Source organism: Dermacentor variabilis, chromosome 5 (assembly GCF_050947875.1).
Source record: "Dermacentor variabilis isolate Ectoservices chromosome 5, ASM5094787v1, whole genome shotgun sequence".
Lineage (NCBI taxonomy): Eukaryota > Metazoa > Arthropoda > Arachnida > Ixodida > Ixodidae > Dermacentor > Dermacentor variabilis.
This window is the reverse complement of record NC_134572.1, coordinates 124,560,477-124,587,280: the sequence shown is the minus strand read 5'-3', so window position 1 is coordinate 124,587,280 and position 26,804 is coordinate 124,560,477. Positions and strand designations below refer to the sequence as shown.

Sequence of the window (26,804 nt, the reverse complement as noted above, 5' to 3'; positions counted from 1 at the left end):
AACGATTGCCCTGCAATTTTAGTTCCATTGATGAAGCATAATACTCAGATATAATGTATTGCAAACAAAATGTGAGATTTGGCTTATTGTATCTGATAATTCACTATATCTGCGTTCATCATACGCAAGTTCTAATGTAATATTTCTGCCTGGAATATTACAGCGTGTGAAAAAAGAAGCAAACAAGGACAGAAAAGAAAGAAGTCCCGATACATAAAGCTAGCATGTTATTTTGTTTTGTTTTGTTTTCCCCCCAAGTTTGGAGCAATTTCAGTGCCACAGTCTTCAAGTATTCACTGCACATTTTAGTCCTTACCACACTTTGTACCTGAAATAATTTTTGGAAAAGACATCTTCAATACAATTCATTTGTGTTGCTTTCAACACAACAGTTACGCAGTGATTCATCAAGATTATCTGCTGGAGTTACATTAACACAGTGCCTGTTTGGTATTAGGCCAGCAGCTTTTCAGTCCACATAAAACCCTAAGGCCCAAATTCTGAAACCTTCCTTACCTTAGTAAGAAAGCCTCCACTCAGTTAGGCCAAGTTACGTCAATTCTGAAAGCTTCCTTAGGTACCAAGGCACCCTTAGTGGAGACTTCCTTAGTGCTCCCTTACCGTAAGACTGCAAGACCCCTTAGCTGCCTTCACGCTTGCTTTCCTCGCTTCTTTCATTGAATGAGAGCTTCTCATCAATACTTGGGCACATAATGCTCGTCTGCTCACGTGCAATCACTTCCATGCTGGCCAGCTAGCAGGCAAGAAGAAAGCGACAGCCACGAGTTTCAGCATGCGGTAACGCCCTCTATACAATGTTCAAAGTAGTACAAGCAAACTACGATGTCTACAGCCTCCAACATAATGCAGCACACACATTGCTCACCGCACGCATTGCAAATCTCGACGTCATGTTCACCTAGTGCAGCCTTTCTCGTTAAGCCTACGGCAATAAAATGAGAACCCACGTCAGGAACACCGCCTAACTGTCACCAATACCTTGCTGTCGAAGCATCATTGCAGAAATCTGAAGCCAATGAAACTACCAGTTGAGAATGAAGGGACGAAACAGTGCAGGGTGATGACTTTGTACATTCAAAGCGGCTGGCACCATCTTTGATGAGTGCAGCCATGCTGCCCTCCAGAAGGCGCCCTTATGTGTGTTACCAATAAATGTCAGTCAGAAAAAGGTGTACTCGTTTATATACATACCAACTACAAAGCTGCCAACGTTAGTTTGAAAAACATAAGCTTAAAGCCTAAACATACTAAAATTTGTTGAAAAATATAAAAATTGTCTGAATATTCAGTATGTTGACTGTTTATTTAAAGGTTTGTAGATTGGTTCTGTAGGAGTGCTGTGAATTGGCACTTTGGTCTACAGTTGCAGCAAGAATGGTATCCGTGGCAAGCAAATGTTCATGAAATTTATAATGAAAAATTCACATAATGGCCATATCCGTCTTTCTTGAAGTTGCTCTTGCCCTAAACTTTACACTAATTAAAAATAGAAAAATGCCCGTATCAATACGAAATTCATAAACAAGCATTAAAAATGGGACATTTTACAATAAAATCAAATGTTGGCTGGTGTTTAACTATTTAATGTCAAAATATATTTGATGAGCAAACTTTGTTTTGCTGAATAAAGACATTCAAGTGAGACTTATGATGAATGTCCTTGAACCCAGATATGTGAAATCCATTTGTTACCTAAAGGAAGGGTTGCTTTTGTGAGGACAAGTGCAGAGAGCTTTCAGAGTACACTTCTTTATGCACCTTCCGCAGTAAGGAAGCATGAAGGGCTCAATTCACATAAGCTTAGGAATTAAGTGGCCCAAGGGAACGATGGTTTCAGAATCTGGCCCTAAGAGTTTAAGCGGGCACTACAGATTTATTAATATTTGTATCAACTACTAAAGAACACCGCTTTGAGCATACTTACCAGCACTGAGCTGCAAAATACATTGTGAAAATAAATTGCCACACACTTAAGACTAGCATACAAAATGTTACCTGCAACTTTAAGCATATACAAAATATAGTTCTAGTGGAGGCACATCTAAAGCGAAAACACACTAGTATGCTTCTTTTAACAAGAAGCCTTTACACAGAAAGCAGCTTCAGAGAGAGAGCGATGCATAAATGGCTCTTTCTGCTGAACGCATGTTCAAATCTTGAACAGTGGTGACATTCTGCAGTGTATCTTGCTTAATACCATGCTTGGATGCAATACTGGCTTTCCTTCATAGAGAATAAATTAAAACTGCAAGTTCCATGCAGCAGTTCCAGATAAAAGGTGCAGATTTTCCTTAGCTACTAAATGGTGGCGCCATCTGCCACTGGTACAGTGAAACACACGTGCGCTGTTTAGCTTTAATAGTGACAGATAACAGAACTGTTCCTTTAACTAAGACAATAACTTTTTGGGTCTCTTGTTGCTGCAGACAATGTGCAGCTGCAATTTATTCTTGACAATACAGGCACCAACTGCATCCCAACATCATATTAAAGAAAAATGCACCATAGAATGCCATCTTGTGACAAAATGCAATTTCTAATGAGTCAACGGCTTCTTAGTAGGAAGGGTTGTTACAAATGGCTCCCTTATTCACACAACACATCATAATCGCAACACAGAACTGCTATACCGAACCACTGAGCAGCTGCCCCAAAACCAACCGTTTAGGTACCCAAAGTCGGTTGCATGAAAACGGTCTAACTGCTATTTCAAGTGCCTGAAAGCAGATGAAGGGTCCATGTGAAGAACACAAACATGAGTGCTCAGGCATGTATGCTTGTGCATACAGGAACCCAAGAATTTACTATAGTGTCACTGTCCCCAGTCTATCATCTGCTTTCTGGCACTAGAACACCACAAATGGATTGACAACTAGCCTAATCTTTGTGCACACCTACAGGTAAATGAATGCCACTCCCCGAAAGAAGTCTCTTCAAGAGCTTTGACTGGTTGCCTCGGTAGAATTTATTTTTTTGCTAAATGTTAACATAGCATGACTTGACTCTAGCTAGTAAACTCTTAACTCTTTGTTGGACACTGCAACATATATGTGGCTGTGAAACATAGAAACTGTCTCTGAAAAGCTTTACATGACTATGTTTGACCACTTCCTTGAAAAAATTTAGGGTACAGTTTTCATGTGATGTCATCTCCAGGAGGGCTTCCTACTCCAGCTTTGCTTTTGCCCTTTTCATTCCTTTCTGGCTGCATGGCATCATTCTTCAGGCCCCTTCTTAAGCTGCGCTAGCGATACAGTATCATTCCATCGAAATTTCGCCCCGTAAGAACTCTTAAGGAACGAGTTACTTATGTACTTCTCATGATACCAGCCACTTAATGAAGACAATGTTGGCGAAGCTTGCATAATGTGCCAGTGAGCCCATACTGGTGATGATCATATTTGTGAAGGAGGCAGCGGACAGTGAAACACATATCCTAGTTCATAAAAATGACCAAAGTGGACAGTAAAGAAAAAAAGAAAGACACTTCCTTCTGCTACATACATCTCTTTTCAACAGCCAGGTTCTCTTTTAGCAATGTAACAAGTACATAACAATGATGCTCGAACATGGAAAAATTTGTATCCTTGCCATACTCAAGAAAGAATTAAATAGCACAACAATGGCAGAAAGCGTTCACAAAAATTTGCTAACTGTGCAGCGGAGTGTACCTGTACAGAGCTCATGCTTATTCAGTGCAACACAAGAGCAGGCAATCAAGTGCAGGTTTGAGAATCTATAAAAAAAATGACACCCGTAATAAAAAAAATTTAGGCTATGCTATGCACAGTAGCGATTTTTGGCTGGCACATGTAAATTGAGTGGCCGGCTTTGTAGTGATTTCTGGCAAGTGCACCGAAGCTGATATGCAGTACAGTCCACTCTTAAAGGGAACAACTAGCTGGACTTAGTAAAGTTAATAGTCAAACCTCAATATGATGAACATGAATAAGTGAACTATTGTATATAATGAGGTAAACCTACAAACTTAATTCTATTGTGCTGACATCAGTGTGTGCGCGCTAATATGGAATATTAGATGAAGCAATGCCATTTTCATGTTAGATGCGAATAACAAGGTTCGATCGTATAACTGAAGCACTTCTACTTTACGAAAGAAAAAATAGCTGATAGGACCCACTAGGCTGGCAACTAAGCATTAAACAATAGTCCTGAATGCCTTTGTGCCATAATTGCAAGTGGTGTGGGTGGAGATGACCCTGAGCCATTTATTGAGTACCTGGCTTGCATCGCCGGTGCAATGAAGCCTCTGAGAATGAAGAAGATCACAGCAGCCCTTACCTTCCAGAGCCTTACAGTGCCAACAATGCCGCAAGGGTGTTGCCACAGTACCCAGTAACAGATTTGGCCTCACGCGCAGTAGGATGTACACTTACATCATGAAGCATACACATATTGACCATGAAGAGTTATGAGAACCAGCTATAAAAGCTTGTCATCCATCCCTGCCACGAATGATACCATCAAGCCTAGAAGAGTTGAGGACTAAGGGCAGCATTTGCTGATGCGACTACAGAAGCTGCACTAGTTCAATAACCACTGCTGCAAGCGATACAGACGAGTCTGCAACCAAGTGCGTCGCTCTCACGTTGTACTGTCTCCTCCTGCACAAGCCACCTTGTTCTTTGAGTCTCACAATCTTTCACTGGTCTTCAGATACTCGTCATAAGCCCATGGCTAACAAAAACTCTCATTGAGAAGCCTGTGACAAGGCTCTTAGACCTTCGGCCTCTGAAACGCCAAGAATTCTCGAAAGGCTATCCTGCCATCATATTCACGCCTTCCTCTCAATGCATCTGCCAAGCTTGAGCTCTGTGCAGCGCGAAGCTGCTGCCGCCGCCGCCACTGCGCAGTCAGGGGGGGAGGACGCTCCCGGTGCTTCGCAACTGGAGAGCCACAGAAGGGGGAGTGCTCGGAAGGGGGTCACAGGCGGTGGTCGGCGTTGGGTGGGATGGAGGTGTCGGGTGTGGGAGGGGTCGACCAGCAACTGCAGCCTCTCACCTTGCGGGTTGATGGCCCCGACGCTGTGTCCGGGCAGCAGCGGAGCATGCTGCAAAGCCAGCTGGTGCAGTTTGGTCAGCTGCGGGGCGGGAACAAAGAAACACGAGGGGCACGACAGGTTGGTCGCCTGTTTGACGCCTGCCATATTGGAGGCGGCGGGGGCCGGCACTGAGCCCGGCTGCAGTCGGAGGAGGCAGAGGGAAAGAGAAGCCCACCATCACGGGGAAAAAGAAGAAGAAAAAAAGAAGGAAGGGGACCGGGGAGCAGTCATTAATAGGCGTCCTCCTCACTTGGTGTTCTTCTCGCGGCATCTCCTCCTCGCACACAGGGGGCCACGCGGCTTAAATCCCGGGCCGGGGACGGCGCACGGGAGCCTGGAACGAGGGGCTACTGCCTACACTATTCAGGCTCATAAGCGAAAAAAAAAAAAGAAAAGGAGTCCCGAGCAGAGACACAACGTGAGAGTAGACTTGCGGGCTACTCATGTCCACAGGGTGCCACGCAAAAAAGTTTGTGAAACAGTGTGGAAAGATGTTTGTAGCCAATACTGGTGGGCCACAGCATGAACTTCTCTTCATTGTGTGTTGTGGTCAAATAACCAAAGGCTGCTGTAACCTAAGCTAAAGAAATGCACATGAACTGAAAGTGAAACCCAGTCTGCGCACGTTAGTTAAGCTCCAAATGCTGCTCTTATAGTCACACTCTCACTGTTCAGCCACTAATACACCTGATGAGCTCCTGATGTACGATATGTACGTAAACATAGCCTCACGCATATTCATCAGTTCAATTTTCAACGTTGAAGCACAAAACAACACTTTGAAAAGCAACCAATCCTTCTATTTGATGATAACTCTATACGTAAACTGTGCACTTCTTCAGCATTAAGAAGCTTCTTGCAAATGCAACAATTAACGGTAAGCTGCTGGCCACGTCATGCATAAAACTTTTGTGGCGTAGCACCCATCAAGCTCGGTGGCAGCCGTTCTAGGCTAAAACAAGTGAAACTGTGTGCTGTGTGCGCACTAGGTAGGATGTCAGGTATGGGTTGGTAGGTGGTTGGGTGTGGCAAGGTCAGAAAATTCCGGTTAGTTTAAGATCACAAGCTGACTGTTAGTGTCCTCAAACACTGCCTTCTTTCTGAGTAGAAAACAATTAAGATGCTAAACAACCGTGCAGAAATTCTCACTAAAGATATCCTGCGAGACTAGTCGAGACTGGTGTATTTATGTGAAGACGTGTCTCAGAGCCCGCTAATATGAGATAGATCAAAAATAGAATTTTTTTTTCTCACTACGGTTTTTTTCTTGCTATGGTTTACACGCTCCCTCAATGCTTTAAGACAGTGTAGCTAGCTCCAGTTGAGAAGGGATATAACAGCAAGTGATAGCTCCATTGCAGGACTGATAAGACAGGAAAGCCTGACGGAGATGAGTGAAATAAAGGAATCCCCTGATAGTGGGCTTCTTTCTCGTCTCTTTCTTTCTTTTTTTTGCTTCCTCTTTTATGCAAATAAAAGAAACATAACAGGAGCACTTTACAGTGCCGCGGGAATAAGTTGACAGAAGGTGACATTGAGAGAGGCAAGGATAGGAGGTACAGAAAATGGAGTGCGCCGGTGTTGCTTTCACTACAGTGCGAAATCGGACGACTTCTCGACGCGAGCACATTCACAAACACACAAGACAAGCGGCAAAATGATATCAACAAATTGTGCCCAAGAGCACTTTAGAAGTGAGCTTACATGGGTTGCTTGGCTTGAAAGCCTGCACGGTAGCACAGAAGGATGTTTTGCTCGAAACCGTTTCTTTCGTTATAGCATTTACTGGTAAAGTGCTTTTTCAACCGCGCACAACTTTCTCATCAAAGAAGCAATTTTTAATATCTTAACAAGAGTCGCAAGGACTTGGGAACCCTCGATTAATCAGTGGATACCCTACTGAAAAGCTTTCGTATGCACTCTCAAATTTATGCATGTTTTTCACACAACTTGTACATAAATACACCTACTCTGCATTGATTCCTCATCCTTCCTTTGTAATCATTATGAAAAACATGCAGAATTATAGTGAAGCATACAGATTTTATTTTAGTAGGGTATGAAACACAGAAAGAAAAGCCATGTGATGCAAGCACAAGTGCATCACCCCTAAAAAAAAAACAACGAAAAAAAAACAGTAGGACTTCATGGTTCCTGAGCACAGAGATGGGAAGTGTCGAGTTGCCGAAGATGCTCACATCAGGATGTGGAATTGCATATTGCCCTTGAACCGTGTAGGCTTGACCGCCTGCAAATATCACTGGTGGCATGGCTGGCTTTGGACGGTACGGTATTGTCGCTCCCTTTGGAGGGGACTGCGCAGAGAAAAAATAAAGGATGGCATCACTGTAGCAACCATCATGAGTGAAGCGTCATGAATCTGGAACTGCATAAGCAATTATGAAAGCATGCAGCATAATTATAAATGGCTCTATGCAAACGGGACACACTATGTACCGATACCAGAGAGTTGACCACTGTAGTTGCCACTTCTTTCATTGCCTTATTTTACTGATTTTAACAAGGTAAAAAGTTCTCTTTCCATTAATCATTTGATGAACACTGTGAGTCACAAAATTGTTGGAATTGCTAAGAAACCTTAATTGAAGTATTTATGCCAAGTTAAAAGAAAATAATTGCAAAAAAATGCGAATTCTGTAAAGAATGCAATTACAGTACACATAGACTTGTTAGTTTGACTCCGGCTAATTCAATGTTTCAGTTAATTCAATCGCGATCAAAGGTCCTGGCCATATTTTATGGGTCCCCCCCCCCCAAAAAAAAACATTTCTTATTTAAATCTCAAAATTGGCCCTCACCACATAATTAGAATTTTGTTGGTCTGCACAAACGTGCTTTGCAGCGCTGAGGGACAGCAATTACATCGAAGACACACTATCTCCCGTTCAAAATGCCCATTTTTCGGGCCTGCCCAAAGAAAATCTTCAAGCAAAATGGTAGCTCACAATGAATTGCTATTACCGTTTTTACCTGTTTCTAATGTGTACATTTTTTTTTCCACAATAAGGTGGTCAGAAAATTGCCTGTAATATGTAATCAGATATGAAACCACATATGCGGTGCTTGCAACAGCCTACCATAAGAATACAGCAGCTACTTCCTGGGACGACCTTAGCTTAGAAACACTGCCGCCCAATTTTTAAACTCAGAACCATAGACTTCAGTTAAATATAGGAAATAGACTCATCTACATTATAAGAGTCACTGCCATTGATGTTACCTTTTGCATGGCCCTTCCAATGTAACATCTTCAAAAAGTACCTACATCAATAATTAAAAACCATGTGTGCATAAAAATTGACCAACAGCCATTTTCTAGGTATATGCTATTGTTGAAAGTTGCTGAATGCATACATAAGCACATCTGAATTTACCGAGTGTCATTCTTCTGTTGCCTGGCATGAATTACATTGCAAGTGCAAATTAGCAAAGAGATTGATAAATATTCCACAGTTACAAGAGAGTACACAGCACAACGACGGTAAAAGTAGGTAACCTTCTCACCTCCATCATGACACAACAGATCTGGTAGATGCATTTTGTGATGGCTTCAGCAGTACCAGAAACGGTCACAGCTCGTTCGGTGGAATTTGGGAGCATCTCACTGGCCACCTGAATGGAAGCACCTGTCACCTGCAAAATTAGTTAAGAAAGGAGTTCAACTTTCAACTCCAGCCAAGGTGCAACAACATGAATAGAAACAGCTCACAACATAAACAATAAAAAATGTGCAAAATAACAGCAGTTACATACAAAGTGCAAAAGAAGTGACAGCGATGGCTAACACAGTGTTGGTGCAAGAATATTCACAGTACTTAGCATAAATTGCAGTAAACATCTACAGTGACACATGAAGAAGATGTACATCATTGTCTGCCTAAAATTAGGCTTCATACATAGAGTGCTTGCCAGATATAGCAGCAGTTCATTAGAAGGCTGTCTGGAACCCAACACAAAAGAGAGTTGACTGGCTTGTAAGTGGCTCACAGGTCGAGCAAGGTACACTCATCCCCAAAATATTGCAGCTTCATGGAGCGCCAGTTCAGACAGTGTGATCACACAATGAAGCAACCTTGTTCAGGCAAGGTTATGCTTAGAGGTAGTGACTGATATTTGTTTGGTGCCTAGAGCTGGTGACTTGCGTTCAGACGCATAGAGCCTGTGTTTCAATGTGGTAAAGCAACACGTCGCTGTCGGGACAAGCCAGCCTTGCATTTCTTGTGTACTGCATGTGAAAGGACGGCAGTTTCACTCCCGCGAGTCCAGTACGCTGCATCATCGACTCCTGTAAACATCTGTCAGTCTGCCCAGACATCATATCGGATGACACCAAGCCATGCCTCCAGGCGTCGCGGCACCTAACCTGCACAGGTATGCACCAATGTGCGACCGCCGCAGCTACTCTGGTGCTCCACGGAGTGCGGCCACACACTTGTGCGTGCCGCAATATTTTGTGGCCGAGTGTACATGCATTCAGGTTAGTCTGGGAGTGAGCACAGGTGTGTCATAAAGCAACCCAAGTGCTAAAAGCAGTCACGTCACATACACTAGCAGTTATCCTCACTCCCATGTCTCATCCAGAGCAGTGTGTTAAGGCAACCACCTTCTATATTCTGTCCTCTGGAAAACCTCCATGACTTGTTTCTTCCTCTTCCATATCCAGCCTTTCACTCTGTACTAAGCTTCACTAGAACCTATATCCTACATCTTATATCCCTTCATATCCAGCTTTCACACACTAGAGTATCAACTTATTTCTCTTGCCTTTTGCTGTTTCCCGAGTATAGTATTCTTCAAGCCTTAAGAGTTAAGTATTTTGTTAAAAGTGGAGAGGCTTTACAAAAGCCATAGTAATGCAGGGGGTACACTCCAACAGCACAAGAACTTGTAAAATGCATACTAAAACCAAGCTATGCTTGATAGTAGTAAACTATCATTGAAGAAAACCTGCCCACAACTGTATCATCAACATAATTTTTTGATAAAATCAGTGCTGCAAAATGGCCTTTGCAGCACACTTTGCTTCTCTGGATTGATGCAAAATGAAAAGCAAAGGGTTGCCATTCATGCTCTATTGAGCGACCCAGTGTGGTTTTCTTGTTTCACTTTCCATACTATGACACTAGTGCAACACCCATTAAACTGGCCTGGTAATTACTCAAATGTATGCACTGCAGTCAGAACCATAAACTGTTATGTCATTCTATGGTGCTAGAACAAATTGTGACAATATTATGTAAAGACTACCTATGCATTTGTACATTCACTCATGTGAGCAAAAGTCAGGAATCATATTTTGAAGTAAGAGTTACACATAATACGTCTCATGTAGCTGATTATTGTACAACTACATTACATGACAGATGCTAGCAGTGACCCATATTACATATGCAAGTGCGTAGTTCAGTTCACTTTTGTTTCATAATACCCCAACATAGCAAATCAGCTTTCAGTTACAGCGAACTCTCATTAAGTTGAACTCGGTTAAGCCGAAATGTTGCATATAACGAACAACATGGGAACGTTTGTTTGGTTTTCCATAGACTCAATGCAAAAAAAAAAATCTGCTTAAGACGGGCCACCTCAGACATGCTCTTCGGTTAAAATGAACATTCAGAGTGACCCCTACAGATCTTGGAGGCTAGGGTGCACAGATCTTGGAGGCTAGGGTGCCTCGATGCGCAGCACCCGGGGGTGCGCATTGAGGCACCCTACTGGAGGCGTGCAGCTCACATCGCCCGCAGACAGAGGCGAAAACAATAGGAGGAAACAAAAACAGACAGTGATGTTCCACTTCGTGAATGCAGGTGATGCACAAGCATATGTGTGCTACATAGCGCATACGAAACTATCATCACTCTATGTGCCTCGACTGTCCGCATCGCAGATCGTATTCAACACAGGGCTCGTGCGGCCGCGCCATACGCAGCAGCCGCCGCAGTAGAATGCCCCTTCGTAAACATTCACTTACTAACTAAATTAACGAGAATGATGTGAGTGCACACAGGCCAACATGAACACATCACACTCAATAACCACGGACACCTGCTGTCAAAATGCTGGCGTGAGGAATCGCGGAAGCAGCGGCGAGTGAAGTGACCTTCGCACTGTCTATTGCTTCAATGTGAACTGAGCGGTGAGAACATAGTGCACGCAAAGCTACGAGCCATCCGACCCCTAGACTCTGCCCCCAAGACAGATGGCATTCAAGATAAAGCCCGGGCGACCACGTGTGGCCGAAGTACAAGACCACCTCCCTCTCCTCCCCGGTGCTATGTGCGCGATGGAAGATGGTGCCTTCCCTTTTCCTCTTCTGCGCATGTGAGATTGAGCTGACATGGCCGGCTCACAGTCGCACGCTTTCCTTCACACATACAGTGTATGGCGCGCAAGGATGATGTTATCACGAGATGAACCAGGTTACATGTCGCAAACAAAACCTGTAGCAACTGCCTGAGGAGGTCAGCCAAGCACGCCTCCGCCTTCCTTCCTCCTCCGTGGCGCTTCACCTCGTTTGTCCTTCCATACTTCACTCAATGTCACCTAGACTTTCCTCTAGGTTGTGTTGCTTTGTCGCACGCTCAGCATGCTCCTTCGTATTTTCGCTAGCTCAGATCCTGCACCAATGACCTGTGGGGCGGCAGGTGCCTGCTTTAACTCCCTAGTGAACTTGTTTCAGCAGCATGAAAGCACAGAAGGATTTTTAAGGTCATCAGGTAGGATGACATCGTTTGTGGCTGCTCACTTATTTGCACAGAAGCGCCAAACATCCATCAAGGACTGGATGAAACCAAGCATGAGCACCACTTAAAAACAGTTTTCTATTAAGTTCAGCTAAATAAAAGCTTTTCATGCCATTCCCCCCCTTTTAAGTCTACTTCACTTACCGTTTTGAAGCAAGATATTTGTATACACCTGGTCATGTCACCAATTATTCTTCTGATAAGATGAACTTCTTATAAGACGAACAAATTTTCATGGTCCCTTCGATTTTGTCTTACAAGGAGTGTACTGTACTTGCATTTTCCTTCGGTTTCCTGAATGTGGCAGCTCTGTTTTTTTTTTGTCTTCATTTTCAAGTCTGTTTCAAGTCTTCTTTTGCTAATATCATTGTCCATCAAAACAGGACACAGACAGCATTCACCCCACCGTGATTTGGCAACCAAGTGAATTATCCCGGTCAACTGTGCTAATCACAGCAACGAACTTGCACCACCTCACTCATATGTACGCCAGGACAAAGAAAAGTGACCACTGACCTCTCTGATTTCCTTAATCTTGGAGCCTCCCTTGCCAATAAGGGAGCCACACTGGCTGGCTGGGACGATGAGGCGCAGTGTGACAGGCGGCTTGGGCAGGTGGCTTCCATTGCTCTGCAGCTCCTGGAGGGTGGGCCCCACCGTCTGCACGGGAAGGCAGAGCAGCGACAACATCTGCCCGCTCTGTGAAACGTCCACCGCTCCCACCCCCATCACCCCTGTGCTCAGAGGGGCCAAACGGCCTCGTACTGCCGGGCTCACCTCTTCAAACTTGCGGGCAATGAGCGAGAAGGCCTTCAGGATGGCCTCTGTGGAACCCGTTACAGTGACTATGCGCTCTGGGCAGGATCCATCCGAGATGTTGATCTTGGCACCGCTCTGCATACAAAGAAAGGGTAAAAATAAAGACATTTTAATGGTGAAGCTTGGCTGCAATGTGGCTTTATAGTGCAGCAACGTAACACAAAGAGATATGCTCAAGTGTCAGGCATCTGCTGTTGCTGCACAACTACATAATCAACACCTGAAGATACCTCTTGCTGTAGCCTGCCGTGATGGCTTACCGGCTATGGCATTGCACTGCTGAGCATGAGGTTGAGGGCTCGATTCCCGGCCACAGCAGCCACATTTCGATGCAGGCATAATCATGCTCATGTACCATGCATTAGTTGTACATTAAAGGCCTCTAGGTGGTCAAAATTAATCCAGAGTGCCTAATGATCATATCATGGTTTTGGCATGTAAAAACCCAGAATTTAATTAAATCTCTTGCTGTTATATGGTTGTAGTGACTTCATAGTGCGGCTGCGTGACACCAATAGATATGTTCAGGTGTCTAGCACCTGCTCTAACTGTGCAATGGTAGATGGTCAACACCTGAAGATATCTCCTGCCGTTCCATGGCTGTAGTGTGACTTTGTAGTGTTGCAATGTAACAGCAAGAGATAGCTTCATGTGCTGAGCTTCTGCTATTGTAGGGCAATGGTAGATGCTCAACACCTCTGCAAGGAACAGGTTGCAGATGATTGAACAGGCCACATCGAAGGTGGAAGTTCCTGGTTAACAATCAGTAATGTATGACAAGGAAGTTTTTAAGAGGCATTGGTGATGCTCCTGCATGATGTAGAGTGGAATTATTTTATAGGATTTTCTTTTCTCATTATGCATTGTGGCAAATACAAGCAACTGTTTAACATGCATCCTTGCATCTTACACTAAGAAGAGGAGGGTAATGCAAGGAAACGAAAGTGAAGATTTAAGGAACAAACAAATCAGGCCAGAGAAATAGTATTTTGTTACTTTCCTTCTTCCCCAAGTGCAAATGATTTGGGCAGAGCTGCCAACATTACCGTCACAGGCTGTGAACAGCCACCAGTTTCGCTTAACTTCTTTCAACCTGTGGGTTTATGACTGCCTTGTGCACCACGAAATGGCAAGAAATGAAGACTGTGTTGCAATGCTCTGCCTTCAGTAAGGAAGGCAATGGGCAAGGAAGTATGAATCATGGACAGAAAACCGACAGAATTGGCACACAGTGTGGAAAAGACCACTGTTCTGCAGTAAAAAAAAAAAAAAGAAAGAAAGAAACACCATGAAGCCCACTTATGACTTCTTGAATTTCCTGCAGGAAATCACAGGAAGTCCCAATTTTTATATGATTCAGCATATGGTGAACTAGTGAACTACTCAAGGCAATTAATTGCTCAGTCAGAAGACGGATGCAAGATGGATGCTCAGTTAACGGGGAAAGCTAATAATAGACGCATCCAATAACAAGGTGACTGGTGAACCACCAACTAAGCAGCATGAAAATATGTTGTGCTACAAAGTTATGCAACTCACCTCTTCTCTGAACTTTTTTATGTTGTCCCCTTTCTGCAATAATAAAGGAACATCAAAGAAGCATATCACAGCATGTTGCACACTTCCGAATTCCAACACCTCGTACACAACAAAAGCTAACTCTTGCTATTAATAGAGCAGATAATGAGTACCCTGCAGGAGCAAAGAAAAATGTTCAAATTTAATTTCAAGGTGAAACAAACGTGTTAAAGCGTTTTCAAAACAGTAAATAATGAAAGGGAATAAAAATACTGGTGGAGTAGCCTACAAACTAAAACAAACGGTTGCCATGCAAATTAGATGATTGCCTTGTTAAAGAACAGCATATATTTCTAAACCACAGTGCACTGAACAAGTGTATCCTGATGACAGAGTTAATATTTACTTCTGAAAAAAATTTATATGCCAACACCAAAATATTTCAAGCCTCTTTTTATTCTAATATAGTTATTGCTGCTGCCTGAAGGTACACTTTATTTTTAAGAAATACATTTCAAACACAGAATTTGAGCATTGCTCAAGCAGGTATTTGGGCAACTGCATTAGTCACCAGAAAATAGATGAGTGGCAGCCTCAAATCAAAAAAAAAAAAAAGTTGAAGGGTGGGGGTTATGTTCCAGATCTTCTAATCATGCAATGAATGTAGCTGGCTACTTAGACCCAAACATAAAGCACAAGACTGGGGGAACTAGCTGTTATGAAATTCTTGGTTTAATTATCACTTTTGCACAGGGCACACAAGATTGCAATAAGATACTACTTATAACAATAGGGAACTATATAATAGGAATAGCTTTAGAAAAGCTATTCGTCTTTCCTTTTTCTACGCTCAACAAAAGGGAAAGCTGTACTTACTTTTCCAATGATGCTCCCCACTTCCTACAAATAGAAGAAAGAAAGCAAAACAAGAAGCATAAGTCTGATATCATAAATGATAAGAATGCAAGTACTAATTGTTGTTCATATTAATGCCTTTCAAAAGTGTACAATAAACTGATTCATAATAAAGATGGCTGAAGTCTCGGTTCTGGCTATTCTTAAAGGGCCCCTCACCAAGTCTGACAATTTTGAAGTGACAAGCGTTGTGCATACAATACGCGCTCATGATTGTGTCTGCTAAGAATTCTGTCGCTGCACGCCGCGGAAAGAGCTGAAATTTAAAACTAAACGCCCCTTGCCCTTCTCCTCGCGGGCGCCTCACTCCAAGATGAGGAAATGACATACATCAGCAAGTGCGCCTACGCACATGTATATGCTATGACGTCACTTATAGGGGCATGTGACACTCCGAGAGTTATTCAAGGCGACATCTGTTATTTGTGTAATATGTTGTTTCAATAGACGAATTAAAGTTTAGAGAAATAATAATACACACAAATCGAATGTCAGCGTGTTTTTGTTTTACTTCGCACCGCAGCAAGAGAGATGTACTTTCGTTTCGTCTGCTGGTTCCCACGTCACGCAGTTGCGCGCGCTTAAAACTAAACTATGTCATTTTCTACCGTGTTAAAGCGTGCGATCATGCTCTGTGATTCGTTTGCGCATGCCTCAGTGCTCGTGTAGCACTGACTTGCAACGCTAATCAGGTGTTCTCGTGCACAGCTCGCAAAATCTTGCGCTGCGCAAAACAAGACAAACGCAACAGCTCACGCGCACGACCGTCAGCGGAAATGTGCCGCGCAGCAAGAAAGTGAGAAAAAAAAGAAGGCGGGCCCCGTGACGTATGCATCACGCGATCCTCCAGCTCCAGTATCGGATAACGCAGGGATGGAATTTAGCTTGCGGAGGCTAGACTGGGCAAATAAGAGAGCGTCTATGGTGGCGGTAACACTCGCCTCCTCAAACCGCGGGTTCGCGGCACTGAAATATTTCTATCTCGGCTATTAAAGGGACACTAAGTCGACGTGAACTGTTTAAATACCACTCCAGAAACCTCGCAACGCTTGTTTCACGCCAAAAAAAAAAAAGACTTAGTTTACGAGAAAATTGCATCTGAAGGGTCTGAATACCTCTTTCGAAATTAAAATCTCCTGCCACCCAACCGGGGTAGTGGTGACGTTGTATACGTCATCACTGCCCCTTGCTGCAGTCGGTGAGTAGAACGGCACCCGACAGGCGGCAGTACCCAACCAAGACAGATAAAGACAGAGCGGCAGATTCTCTGCTGGAGCTGCTTTTTGGTCAAGTGGCATAGACCGTTCAGGCATCCCGCGACATCACATGGAATCTCTGCTACTTGCAGTTTGTGCGAGTTTCGCAAGCCAGCAAAGCCAGCGCAGCGCTACACAATAACTACTGAAACGCAAAAACGTGGGCGGCGCGGAGTCGAGAGAAAGCGAAACCATTCTACCACTCGCGTCGTTGCCAAGGGTAATTTCTAGGAGTTCTTTTGTCTAAACATGAAATAGAACTAGACAAGTAGCATTTTATTTCGTCTTATAATACAATACAAGGATGTTCTGTGCAACGAGTGGTTGAGTACTAGCAGTGGTTGCGTACTAGCGACAGAATTTAACTGAGGAGTGCTTTCGTCATAGGCAAGTACTTGAATTTCCCGGAGGAGTCTCTAATCATGTCCCGCAATTACCTCAATTTCTCGATTGTTAGGGCTCTGTACGCAATAATATTGACGCCTTAGAGATTCTCAAGTATTAATCTATCCCTTCAGCTTGACTTAATATTTGCCTTTGGTGTCTCTTTAATTGATGAACCAATTTGAGAAATTCTTGAGGGTTCCGTTCCCAAGAAGGCACGTAACAGCTTCCAGTGTATAACAAAAATTTGCTGAGTGGCCTGGCGAGGGGCCCTTTAATATAGGTAAACCTATCGGCATTAGTTTGGTACTTGGAATAATGATGCAGCACTTGGAGTCAATGTCCTGTTCACGCCAAAATGAAAAATGAGTATTTATGTCGAGCGTTGAATAAGACGGTACAGTATTCCACCAAAAACGTAATATGAATGCATTAGAAATGATTCATCATAAAGTTATTTCTATTTCTCTTAAAGAATGCACTAGTGACTCACCACCAGTGTTGTTATGAATATAGCAGCTGGTAATATTCAGGCTTAATTTGCAAGAATGGTCTAAGGATGTCACTAAAGTTTCTGTTCTTGCAAGAATAAATATGAACCTCGTTCTTTACCTAGGGCCACTGAAGATGGAATAAGGCATTTTCATACTTGCTCCATACTGTGCGAGAACTAATGATATTGTAAGTTTTAGTTTATATGTCTCTACTGTTTATACATACTTATAATTTATACAGTCAAATCCCTTTATAAGGAAGCACCTAAAAACTCCAAAATTCGTTATACAAGTCACCTAGTTGTGAATATTGAACACCGTACCACTTTCAATAATGCAGTCGAAGCATGTAAAGCCAAAGAAAGCCTTTACTTAGCACGAATCAAGAGACAGTTAAGACACAAATTTTCTTCTCCACTCTTTGTTCAGTGGAATGTGCAGCTGCAGCCAACCTCACGCAGCTGATGCAAAGTACAAACGCAGAACATCAATTTCCCCTACTGCCTTCCTTGCCAAAATTCTCGGTCAGACCGCGGGCTCTTTATCACTGCTACTTTTGTCGACATTCACCTCTTTCCCCTTCAGTGGTTTTGACAATGTTGTCTGTCGCTAGTTTTGAGCATATATCATAACTGCGTGTGTGTGTATATGTATATATATATATGGAAGTGGGGATCTATCATAGATACGGCAGGGTCCAGACCTGCCCATGTGATTGTTGTGGAGCTGACCAGTGACTCCCTTTGTGCACCACAGCTCAGAAACAGCTGTGGAGGGAAGCAGTGGTGCCATTACATGCGTCAGTTGCAAATAAGTAACAAATAAGCTGTCAGGGATGGCTAAATTCTTTCGTTGTACAAGTAATTTAGTAGCCGTATTTTTCCCTATAGATGCATTCAGAGTACATATGAAAAAGAAATTTCGCCTTGACATACAGAGTATACAGAGTCGTTCGTTACACAGATAATTTTATTGTCAAGGGTCATTGCAGAGGCATTTGACTGTACTATGTTCAGCTGACTTCTTTTGCACAGCCTCAGTATACTAGATAGAGCTTAGTCTAGTTCAGAAACTTGTTCAATTCTACAAAGAAATAATTATGACATGCAACACAATCATTCACATCTGCGACACCACATGCAGTGGCGGGAGAAATTCACACCACATTTCAGAAGGAAAACGAGATTGCACATTTGTTAACTTCCAAGCGCAACTTAGGCACGAAAAAAAAAAGAAAAAGAAAAAAAGAGAAAAGCTTGTTTCACGGTGCTCGTCATTTAGTCATGCCGCAAAGCAGAGGTGACGCAACTAAGGCGCAACGGGCTTAGGCTGAGATTCACAGCAGTGCGCAAGGTTTGCCCGTAACCCGACTGCCCATTCGCTAACGCAGTCCCGCGTTATGCTCGACCGGCGCCAGACTTGCATTCATCACAGACAGAAAGCAATAATACGGATAAAGCCCGGGAGCACAAAGCGAGAACAAATATAGCAGTTTGGCGCATGCTTACAAAGACGAATGATAAATAAAAAAGGAGAGAGAGAGAGAGCTCGGAGATAAAGAGCAAAGGGCGACAAGAGGTGCGCGCCATGGTGGGGGGGGGGGGGAGGAGACCCGGTGCTGCGAGGAGGACATCTTATCAAGCATGCCTGAACGGCTTTGCCAGGCTGACGCGGCGCCGTACAAGAGCTCATTTCCTCAGGCCGCTCGTGCGCACGCACACACGAACGCCGAGCAGGCAGGCGCCAGGCGCAGCGCGTGGTCGAGAGCACGCCAGCGAGTTGGCCGACTGGGAAAAGAACCCGCCGGTGGCGGCTCCGGGGCACGCTCGCCCATTTCCGCCTTTGTTCCCCTGCAGGAACAAAAGGAAGCGGGGGGAAGCGGCGGACGGAGCCAAAGGGGAGAGAGGGGAAGCCGAGGCAGTAGCCGGGCTTCAAAACCTAGCAGGATGGAGGCGCAGGAAAAGAAGTGCGCCTCGCTCGGGCGCTTTACGGCGAGCCGCGGAGGCTTATCTGGCGGGGGCAAGCCGCGCGCAAAAGGGCGTTACACAAGGCGGTAAACACATGCCGGCGGCCATAGCGCTAACGGCAGCGGCCGCAGCAGCAGCGGCGGCGCGGATCTTGAAGGACGTGGCCGGCAGGAAAGCGGCAGACAAAAGAATCGGAGAGAGAATCCCAGCGGCGAGCACGACGCCGTGCACAGCGTCTCCGCCGAAGGAAGGCCGCGCCGACGCTTCGCGCGCTCGCTTTAGCGACACGAGGAGAGAAGGCTAAGGAAAAAGAGGAGGAAGCAGCGAGGCGAGGAGGTCTGACAGCCGGCGAGCAAATTGTCGTACACCGGCGGACTGAAATAGCGCCCGGGGCGCGAGAGGGGGAAGGAAGGTCGTGATACGCGAGCACACAAAGGGCAGCAATGTTGGACGAAAGGCGAGGGCGGATGGGCTCGCTGCTAAAAGCGTGCAGCGAGCGCTGCCGTCAGCCTATCGGCGACGATAAGTTCGCGAGGCTGCTCGCGCGCGTTGAGCGGCGTGGCGAGATTGTCTGGGTGCCGTTCAATGGCCGCCAAGCAAGGTCACGTTATTCCAACGTGCGCGGCACAAAATGTACAACGATGTTGAAGGCTGTGGGCGAAAAGGCACATCAAGCTTGATAGAAGCCTACTTTAAAACGTAGAGGCAAACGAATGCAGGAAGTACAGTATTTTCAGTTACAACCTGCTCACAAAATAAAGGTGCTGTAGCAAATATTTTCGACAGATTTATAGCGCAAAAAGCAAGAAATAACGTTGAAAGTAGACGAACTCCTGAGAACACAACCACTACCTTCGGTAGCGCTGCACTGTTTTAATGAGACAGTTAATACACAGGCGAGACAGCGAGAGAGAGAGAGAGAAAGAAAGAGAGACTACATACCCGCGCAAGGCAATACGACGGGCTGCGAATAAGGGCAGTGAGATATAGGAAAAGAAAGGTGCAAGGCAACCCGAGAAGAGTAAATAAAGAATCTGCGCAGGAGGGAAAAGAAAATAGACGAGCAAAGGAGGGCGTAACGCAAGACCCCGGGGGGGGGGGGGGGGCGAAGAAGAAAGACAAAAGGCGGCTCAGAAAGCAAACAGCGAGGCCAACGTCACAAAGTTGCATATTCGGCAGAAGGGGAATGCGGGGGTGTTGCGGGGAGAGATAGTCCGGCAAACAGGAAATAGCCTCGCTGCTAGGCAAAAGCACGGATTTATTTATAACGCGCCGTGCATGTGCGCGCTGACTCAGCGTGCAGGTCAGGAAAAAAAAAAAAAAAGACCGTGAATGACTTGAGATATGGTGCCTCCGCCGGCAACAGCCGGCCACAAATCGAGCATAGAATTCGAAGACCTAACGAGATCCGCGCGGCGACCCGCGTCATCTTTCAGGATTACGGCGATGTGGCCCGACACGTTGCCAGCGTGTTCTTCGCCGTTTAGCGTGCGTTACTAAACTGTATCTTAGGTCCACAAAGCTTTTGCGCATGTTACCTAAAGGTAAAGCAAACATACCGCATTGAACTCGGGAAAGAGGAAGCTCAGTCCCTAGCTTATTTGTCCAACCAGTGCCTGTTCGTTTATAACGAGGGCAGTTACGCACTTCGAGCGCATGCTGAATGGTACATTCGTCCATATTTAGCTACGGCTTTATAAGTAAGGCTCTCCCGGGCGTGAACTTTTGTTTGTTTGCCCCACGGCAAAGTACAAATTTCTTTCCTCCTTGAACCTACACTTTGCACTAAACCATAAAACGCAATGAACTTCGCTTTCCTGCAAAGGGTGCACCACGCAAGCCACCGAAGTGTGACGGCAAAGCAAAGACTAAAACGTAAACGAACACAGTCGCTGCGCAAGGACTAGCAGCTTAGGAACAACATTTTCCCGTCCCCCTTCTCGCCTTGCTCCAAACTCGTATTTTGCTCTTTAAAAAAAGAAGTTGGAGTTAGCTTCCTATGAAATTCATTTTACGCACATCAAGCTAACTCCCCTTCCTATAATTTCGGGATGGAGGGCTAGGCAGAAAGAGGGTTTTGTGTGTTTCGTGAATTGACTTGTCGCCCCCATTTTCCTTTCAATTCTTGTATTTTCTTTTCCTATACCATTTGCATTTTTTTTTCCTTTCTGTGACCAAGCCTACACTTCTACCAAGTACGTGTAACCTTTCCAAAACAGGCCCGCCTTTAAAACGATACAACATAACAACGGGCAGTGGCAGAACACAATCGATCTTGCACAAAAAAGAAAAGGCACATATCGGACGTATCGGCGAGTGCATTCACTACGGCCGCATTTTCGCACAGCTTCCCACCACTTAGCGACTTCGCCCGAAATCCCGCCGCCCCCGGCGAAATCGTCGCCGTCGACGAAGGTGGCGCCGCCTACTGTCGCCGCAGTGTCGCCCTGCCAAAGACTAAAACGGCGCGACCTGCTAGCAAGAGGAGGCAATAAGTATCGCCGCAGGTGTTCCACTCCTCGTATTCCCTCTCCTTTCCTTTTACCAAGCTCCGTCGCGCGGTGCGTTGATCTTGAAAGGAAAGCCGGAACCATTGGTAATTAACGGGAAGGGGGGGGGGGGGCTCGCGCGCCTCATTAATTCACCCACTTAAGGGAATCGCCACGCGCGTCGTCAGCGAGTCTGGTTGCCGCCTCCTCGGCGCACGCACGGCAATTCTTTCGGGCGGTGCCGCCTCGACAACTCTCGCTTTTTCCCTCGGCAAACACGGGCGGCGGTCGCCGGCTCCGGAGAATGGCGGTCGGCGAAGCGCACCTTCCGAAAGACAGAGTGCGGCGGGCAAGGGCAGGCGCGCGATTCCTTGCGATAATGACGACGCGTGCGAAACGCAGCCCCTGCCCGAGACCACCAACCTCCGCCCTCTGCATCGATACGGCCTCCCCCCCCACTCTCTCCCGTCTTTCCATCCACTCTTTTTTGTTTTTCCCTTTCACTCGGCTCGGGCAAACAAACGCACCGGCGAGAATGTGTACCGATGGAAACGCGTCGCTGCCGCCGCTCGGAGGAACATTATCGAGAGAAGTGAGAAGCGCCTGCGGCCGGTTTGCAGCGAAGTAGAAAAAAAGACGCAAACCCGTTTAGGCTTGACACACTATGCACGGCTACCGATGCATCTCGCGGGAGCGAGTTTGATGCCCGCCCGCGTACGTTGGATACGTGGTGGCCGAATTAGAAATTCAAGCGGGAAGCCTCGAGTAAGCAGCTTCAACGCCACGACGACCGTTCTAAAATGAACCCAGAAAAAAAGAAGGAACATGACGGGCGAATTGAGCTTAACAGTCACCTCCATACGGAAAGTCATCCGCTTTCTCACGAGCCACGCACTGGATGCGTCGATTGTACGAGACGTCCGCACGAGGCTTACAGTGTAGCACGTGATACCTGCTTGCTCCGACAACGTACCAATAGCAAACACAGAAAGCGAAGCAATGGCATAAACGACTAACTTTCGGTGCGGAAACGGATTAGGCGTTTTAGTGACAGCGCAAAGCAAGTTCTTAATTTATTTCTCTCTCTCTCTCTTCCTTTATCGTTATATTTTTTGAAGCTGAAAGATAGAAAGAGCGAGTACATCGAAGTATCCGCCCAGCATTCGGCACACCACGCCGCAGCACTTTCAGAGATACAGAGTGCGGAAAGAGTCGAGCGGCGCCCCCAAATCTTCAAACGCTACCACGCCTAGCCCGGCACGGCTGCGAGAGACGGCGCGCAAGAACTAAATGATCGAGTGAAAGACATCGCGGCCTCTCCTGTCGCGTCCGACACGGAAGAGCAGCCATTCGTTTTCATTCCGGGTTAACAAGACGGCGTGCGAAGTGGCGCGCGTGACAGATAAACGAATCCCGCGGCCAGTCCCACCAAGATCCGCTGGTCGGGGGCTAATAACGGCGCGAGCTCGGGGGACCACCGCGGTCCTTTCTCGGGGCTTGCTCGGGGGCCCCGGGCGCGACTCTAGAACGAAACGTGTCGAGACATCTCTTGCACGGCGACGGCGAAGAGCAAGCCGTGCGCGCCCGGTAGTAGCCAAGCCACTCCGGCGTTCGCTTGACTCGAAGCCGTTTCTCTCTTGGCGCTGCTCTTGTTGCCACCGGCTTTACACACCGCCGAGGCAAATGGGAGTGGGGGCGGGCTGGCAACTACGACAGCAGCACTGTACAGGTCCCGATACTCGGTCTCTTCTGCAGCGCCGTTGCCGTGCGGGAGTGAGTGGGCCGGGAAGAAGGGAGGGGCGTACAGAAAGCAATCCGGAAGAGCTCATTCCGGGCCGACAACGAGTTTAAGAATGGCTCCCGCGAGAGAAAACAGTAGTTCTATTTGTCGCCGGCAACGGGTAGTACGGGGAGCATCGCACCGCCTGTGTCGCGCGGCGGCTACAGTATAAGCGAGACACACGCTCAAAGAGCGGCAGTAGCCTGAAATAAAGGGAGAGAATGAAAGCCTACGAAAGAAAAAAAAAATGAAGTCGTTGAAAGGAGCTACGAAGAAACTGGAGGCGGGCGACGCGACGCTGGTGCGCGAATTCCTTCGTTTGTTTCTTCACCAGGCACACTCCTTTTTTTTTTTTTTCTTTGCTATAGCCCCACTTTCGCTCTTTCCGATCACTGTTCGTCGCTGGCTTCCCATCTTTCTTTCACTTCATGCTTGCTTCCTTGCTCTCGTTCTGTCTTTCACGCGCGCTCTTATTTGTCGCCACCTCCGTGGTGCCGCACGCACCGTTGTTTCTTTTTTTTCTCTCGGGAGGTGTTTCGCGCGCTGGCCTCGGGGCACGTTTTGCCTTTCTCCCGCGTGAGCGTGCGCAGCTTGAGCAACGTCGAGGTGTATCTCTGTCGCTTTGAATGTTCGCCTGGGGACGTCATTTTCCGCCGAGTTGTCCCCGAAGTGGCAGGCTCGGCGTTCTCCAGTAGCCTCCTTCCCCCTCCGGTACGTTCCCCTTCTTTTCCTTGGACGCCGAAAGCTCTAGCACGCCTTTGTCATTTTTTTTCTTTCTTTCTATTTTACGCACTTCCTTTTTTTTTCTTCCCCTCCCTCGAGCGAACGCGCCACACGCCCGAGCTCTGGACCCTTTCACTTCTATTTCGCGATCGCGTCGACAGGCGAGCCACAAAGAAAACGAACTTGGAGGACGGGGAACAAAACAAGAAGGTAAAGAAGAATAAAAAAGAAAATTGCCGAGGCAAATCGAGGAAAAAGAAAGAGAGGAGGAAAGGGCGAAAGAAATAAACGACCAGTCGGTGGGCGCGTGCACAGACGCCGCGGGGATGAAGCAACGCGGCGGCGGTCGGTCGGTCGGTCGCCCCGGTGCACTACGTGTAATTGCGCCGGCTAGCTGCTCGAAGCTATACACAGTCCCGGCTTGGAGGAGATAGCGCGTTGAGAAACGGCGGCTACGGCTTTTGTCTACGTTTATGCTTTTTTTTCTTCCACCCCTTTTGTTCTAGTAGGCTGCGGAGAGAGCGCTGCGCACGTAGCATGTGCGCGCGTACGTGCGTGTGCGGTTTCGAGTTTAAGAGTGCTGCGGGAAAGCCCCGCTGCTTCTCTGCAAGGAAAGGGCGTCCTCCGTGAAGCAAGCTCAGCTTGCGCCTCTCCCCTTCCTGCCGCCCCTTCCCTACCGCCCGTCCAGGTAACGCGTCTTCAGAATGCTGCGCGCTTGGTATCTTGCCCTACATATCTACCTCGCACATCCTTTGTCGCACGCTGTTCTTTCGGACACGAGGAGGCAACCTGCGCAAGAGAGTACCGGTCCCTAATGGCTCGCGCCGGCGAAGACGTTTAGAAGTTAGCAACACTTTGCGCCCGACATCTGATTACTCACAGGAGGGGGGCCGAAACGCGCCGAGAATTTCGGCAGCGTAATCGCGTTACGCGAATGAGGAAGGCGAGCACTGCAGGTGTACAAAACGGCACGGATAATGGCTGGAATGAACGCAACTGCAATTAGATTTGACGCCCCTGGCAAGCTTAATCTCCACGGTGGCGTAACAGGGTGCGAGCGCGCGGTTTATGCGCTGCCACTTGCCTGTTCTGACGGAGGACGAACTCGTACTGAGTCATCTGAGGACTTCAAAAAAAAAAGAAAAAGAACAGCTACATCCTGAAGGTGCAGCGACTCCCGTTTCATGCATTCATAATCATGGATAAGCGCCGCGTTCTGGCATCTACGTTATGCGCCATCAGTTCGCCGAATAGCTGTCCACTGCCCCTATCTATAGCATCTATAAACAAAAGCCCTGCACGATCAGGTTAGTTGCCTTTAGAATCATTTCGGGGTTTTACGTGTCAAAACCACGATCTGATTATGAGGTATGCCGTATAGCGGAGGACTCCGGATTAATTTGGACCACGTAGGGGTTCTCCAAAGTTGCAGCTAAATATAGTACACGAACGTTTTTTTTTTTTTTCATCCCCCCCCCCCCCTGCAATGCAGACGAGGCGGACAGGATCGAACCCGTGCCCTGCTGGTACTTAACTAACTGAACGTGTCCAAAGCGAGCTTCAAGCCCGGAAGACTAGCCTCGCCACAGCGTTATCAGTCAGAAAGAAAGTAATTCTGGTAAACGTGCACGAAATAATAACGAGTATCGTGATTAATTAAAGAAGAGCGAGAAAAAAAAAACACTACGCAGTAGGAAATATTTCAAGGTTGGCCAAGTTGGTAATGTTTCGGCATAGAAAAGTGCAAAACAACTGGTCCGACAGAAAAGGGCTGTATTTCTGTGTAGCCCTTCAATCTGTACCATTCTTTCTAACATTTTTAAAGCAGTCTGTTATTGTGTCTAGTGTCAATTTTAGTAAAACCTAAATTTACACCTAGAGGGAAGCACCGTCAATTTTCCGTAGAAAGCGTCCGGTGATGTAGTAATAAACAGGGCATAAAAAAAAAACGAAAGAGAGAGCGAGAGAGACAGCTCACAAAAAAAAAAGAAAGGAAAGAAACATCGTCAACGCATCCCGGCTTAGAGCGAAGGCAGCGAGAAAAGCAATGAAAGAGAGACAGGTGTCAGACCAGAGGGCAGCAGCAGCAGCCCCAAGAGAAGTGCCAAACGATCGAGACGCCACGGGGATCAGGTGTGTTTTATAACAGCCAATTGCGATGTGCCGCAGCTTAACGGCCCACAGGCACGCGCGAACCTCCCAAGGCAAGGCTCTTCGAGCTCTTCCGCCGCGTGATCCGCTTCTCTTTTCGCATTACTGTTTTTTACTTGTATCTTTTCCTCTTCGGTCGGTTCGGAGCAAATGAGAACTGCCCACTTAATTGATCGATGACGGTGCCCTGCGCGCCCTTAGAGCCTCGCCACCCCCATAACTCCCTTCCCCGTACCTTCACGGCAGTGCGCTGACGCCCCTGCGCTTCGCTGGAAAGCCACACTCACAGAAACGGGAAAGCAGGCGAGCAACCGTGCGACGCACGGATGGTGCGAGAGACGCGAAGAAAGCAGGAGGAGGCTTCCCGGAGCTTACGGGCTACACAAGGTAAGCAGTGCCTGCCGGACTTTGGAGGAAACTGCCGCTGTGCTCGCCAAAGAAGAGCGCAACGAGCTCTTCGA

The 26,804-nt window shown here is 46.5% G+C and overlaps 1 protein-coding gene across 7 annotated transcripts in view; it reads right to left on the bottom strand.

The window, feature by feature from the left end:
* The window catches only part of LOC142583133 (poly(rC)-binding protein 3-like), a 248,227-nt gene that overhangs the window by 31,503 nt on the left and 189,920 nt on the right, over positions 1–26,804 (bottom strand). For 4 of the 7 annotated variants that reach the window (XM_075693469.1, XM_075693472.1, XM_075693468.1 and 1 more), the window contains exons 4-10: positions 15,061–15,084; positions 14,206–14,238; positions 12,625–12,741; positions 12,364–12,537; positions 8,609–8,737; positions 7,282–7,398; positions 5,044–5,221 (exon numbers count right to left, since the gene is read on the bottom strand). In XM_075693469.1, coding sequence (XP_075549584.1) covers positions 5,044–5,221; positions 7,282–7,398; positions 8,609–8,737; positions 12,364–12,537; positions 12,625–12,741; positions 14,206–14,238; positions 15,061–15,084 — 772 coding nt within the window. The remainder of the gene's footprint in view (positions 1–5,043; positions 5,222–7,281; positions 7,399–8,608; positions 8,738–12,363; positions 12,538–12,624; positions 12,742–14,205; positions 14,239–15,060; positions 15,085–26,804) is intronic. The other 3 variants (XM_075693474.1, XM_075693473.1, XM_075693471.1) reach the window with 2 other exon arrangements.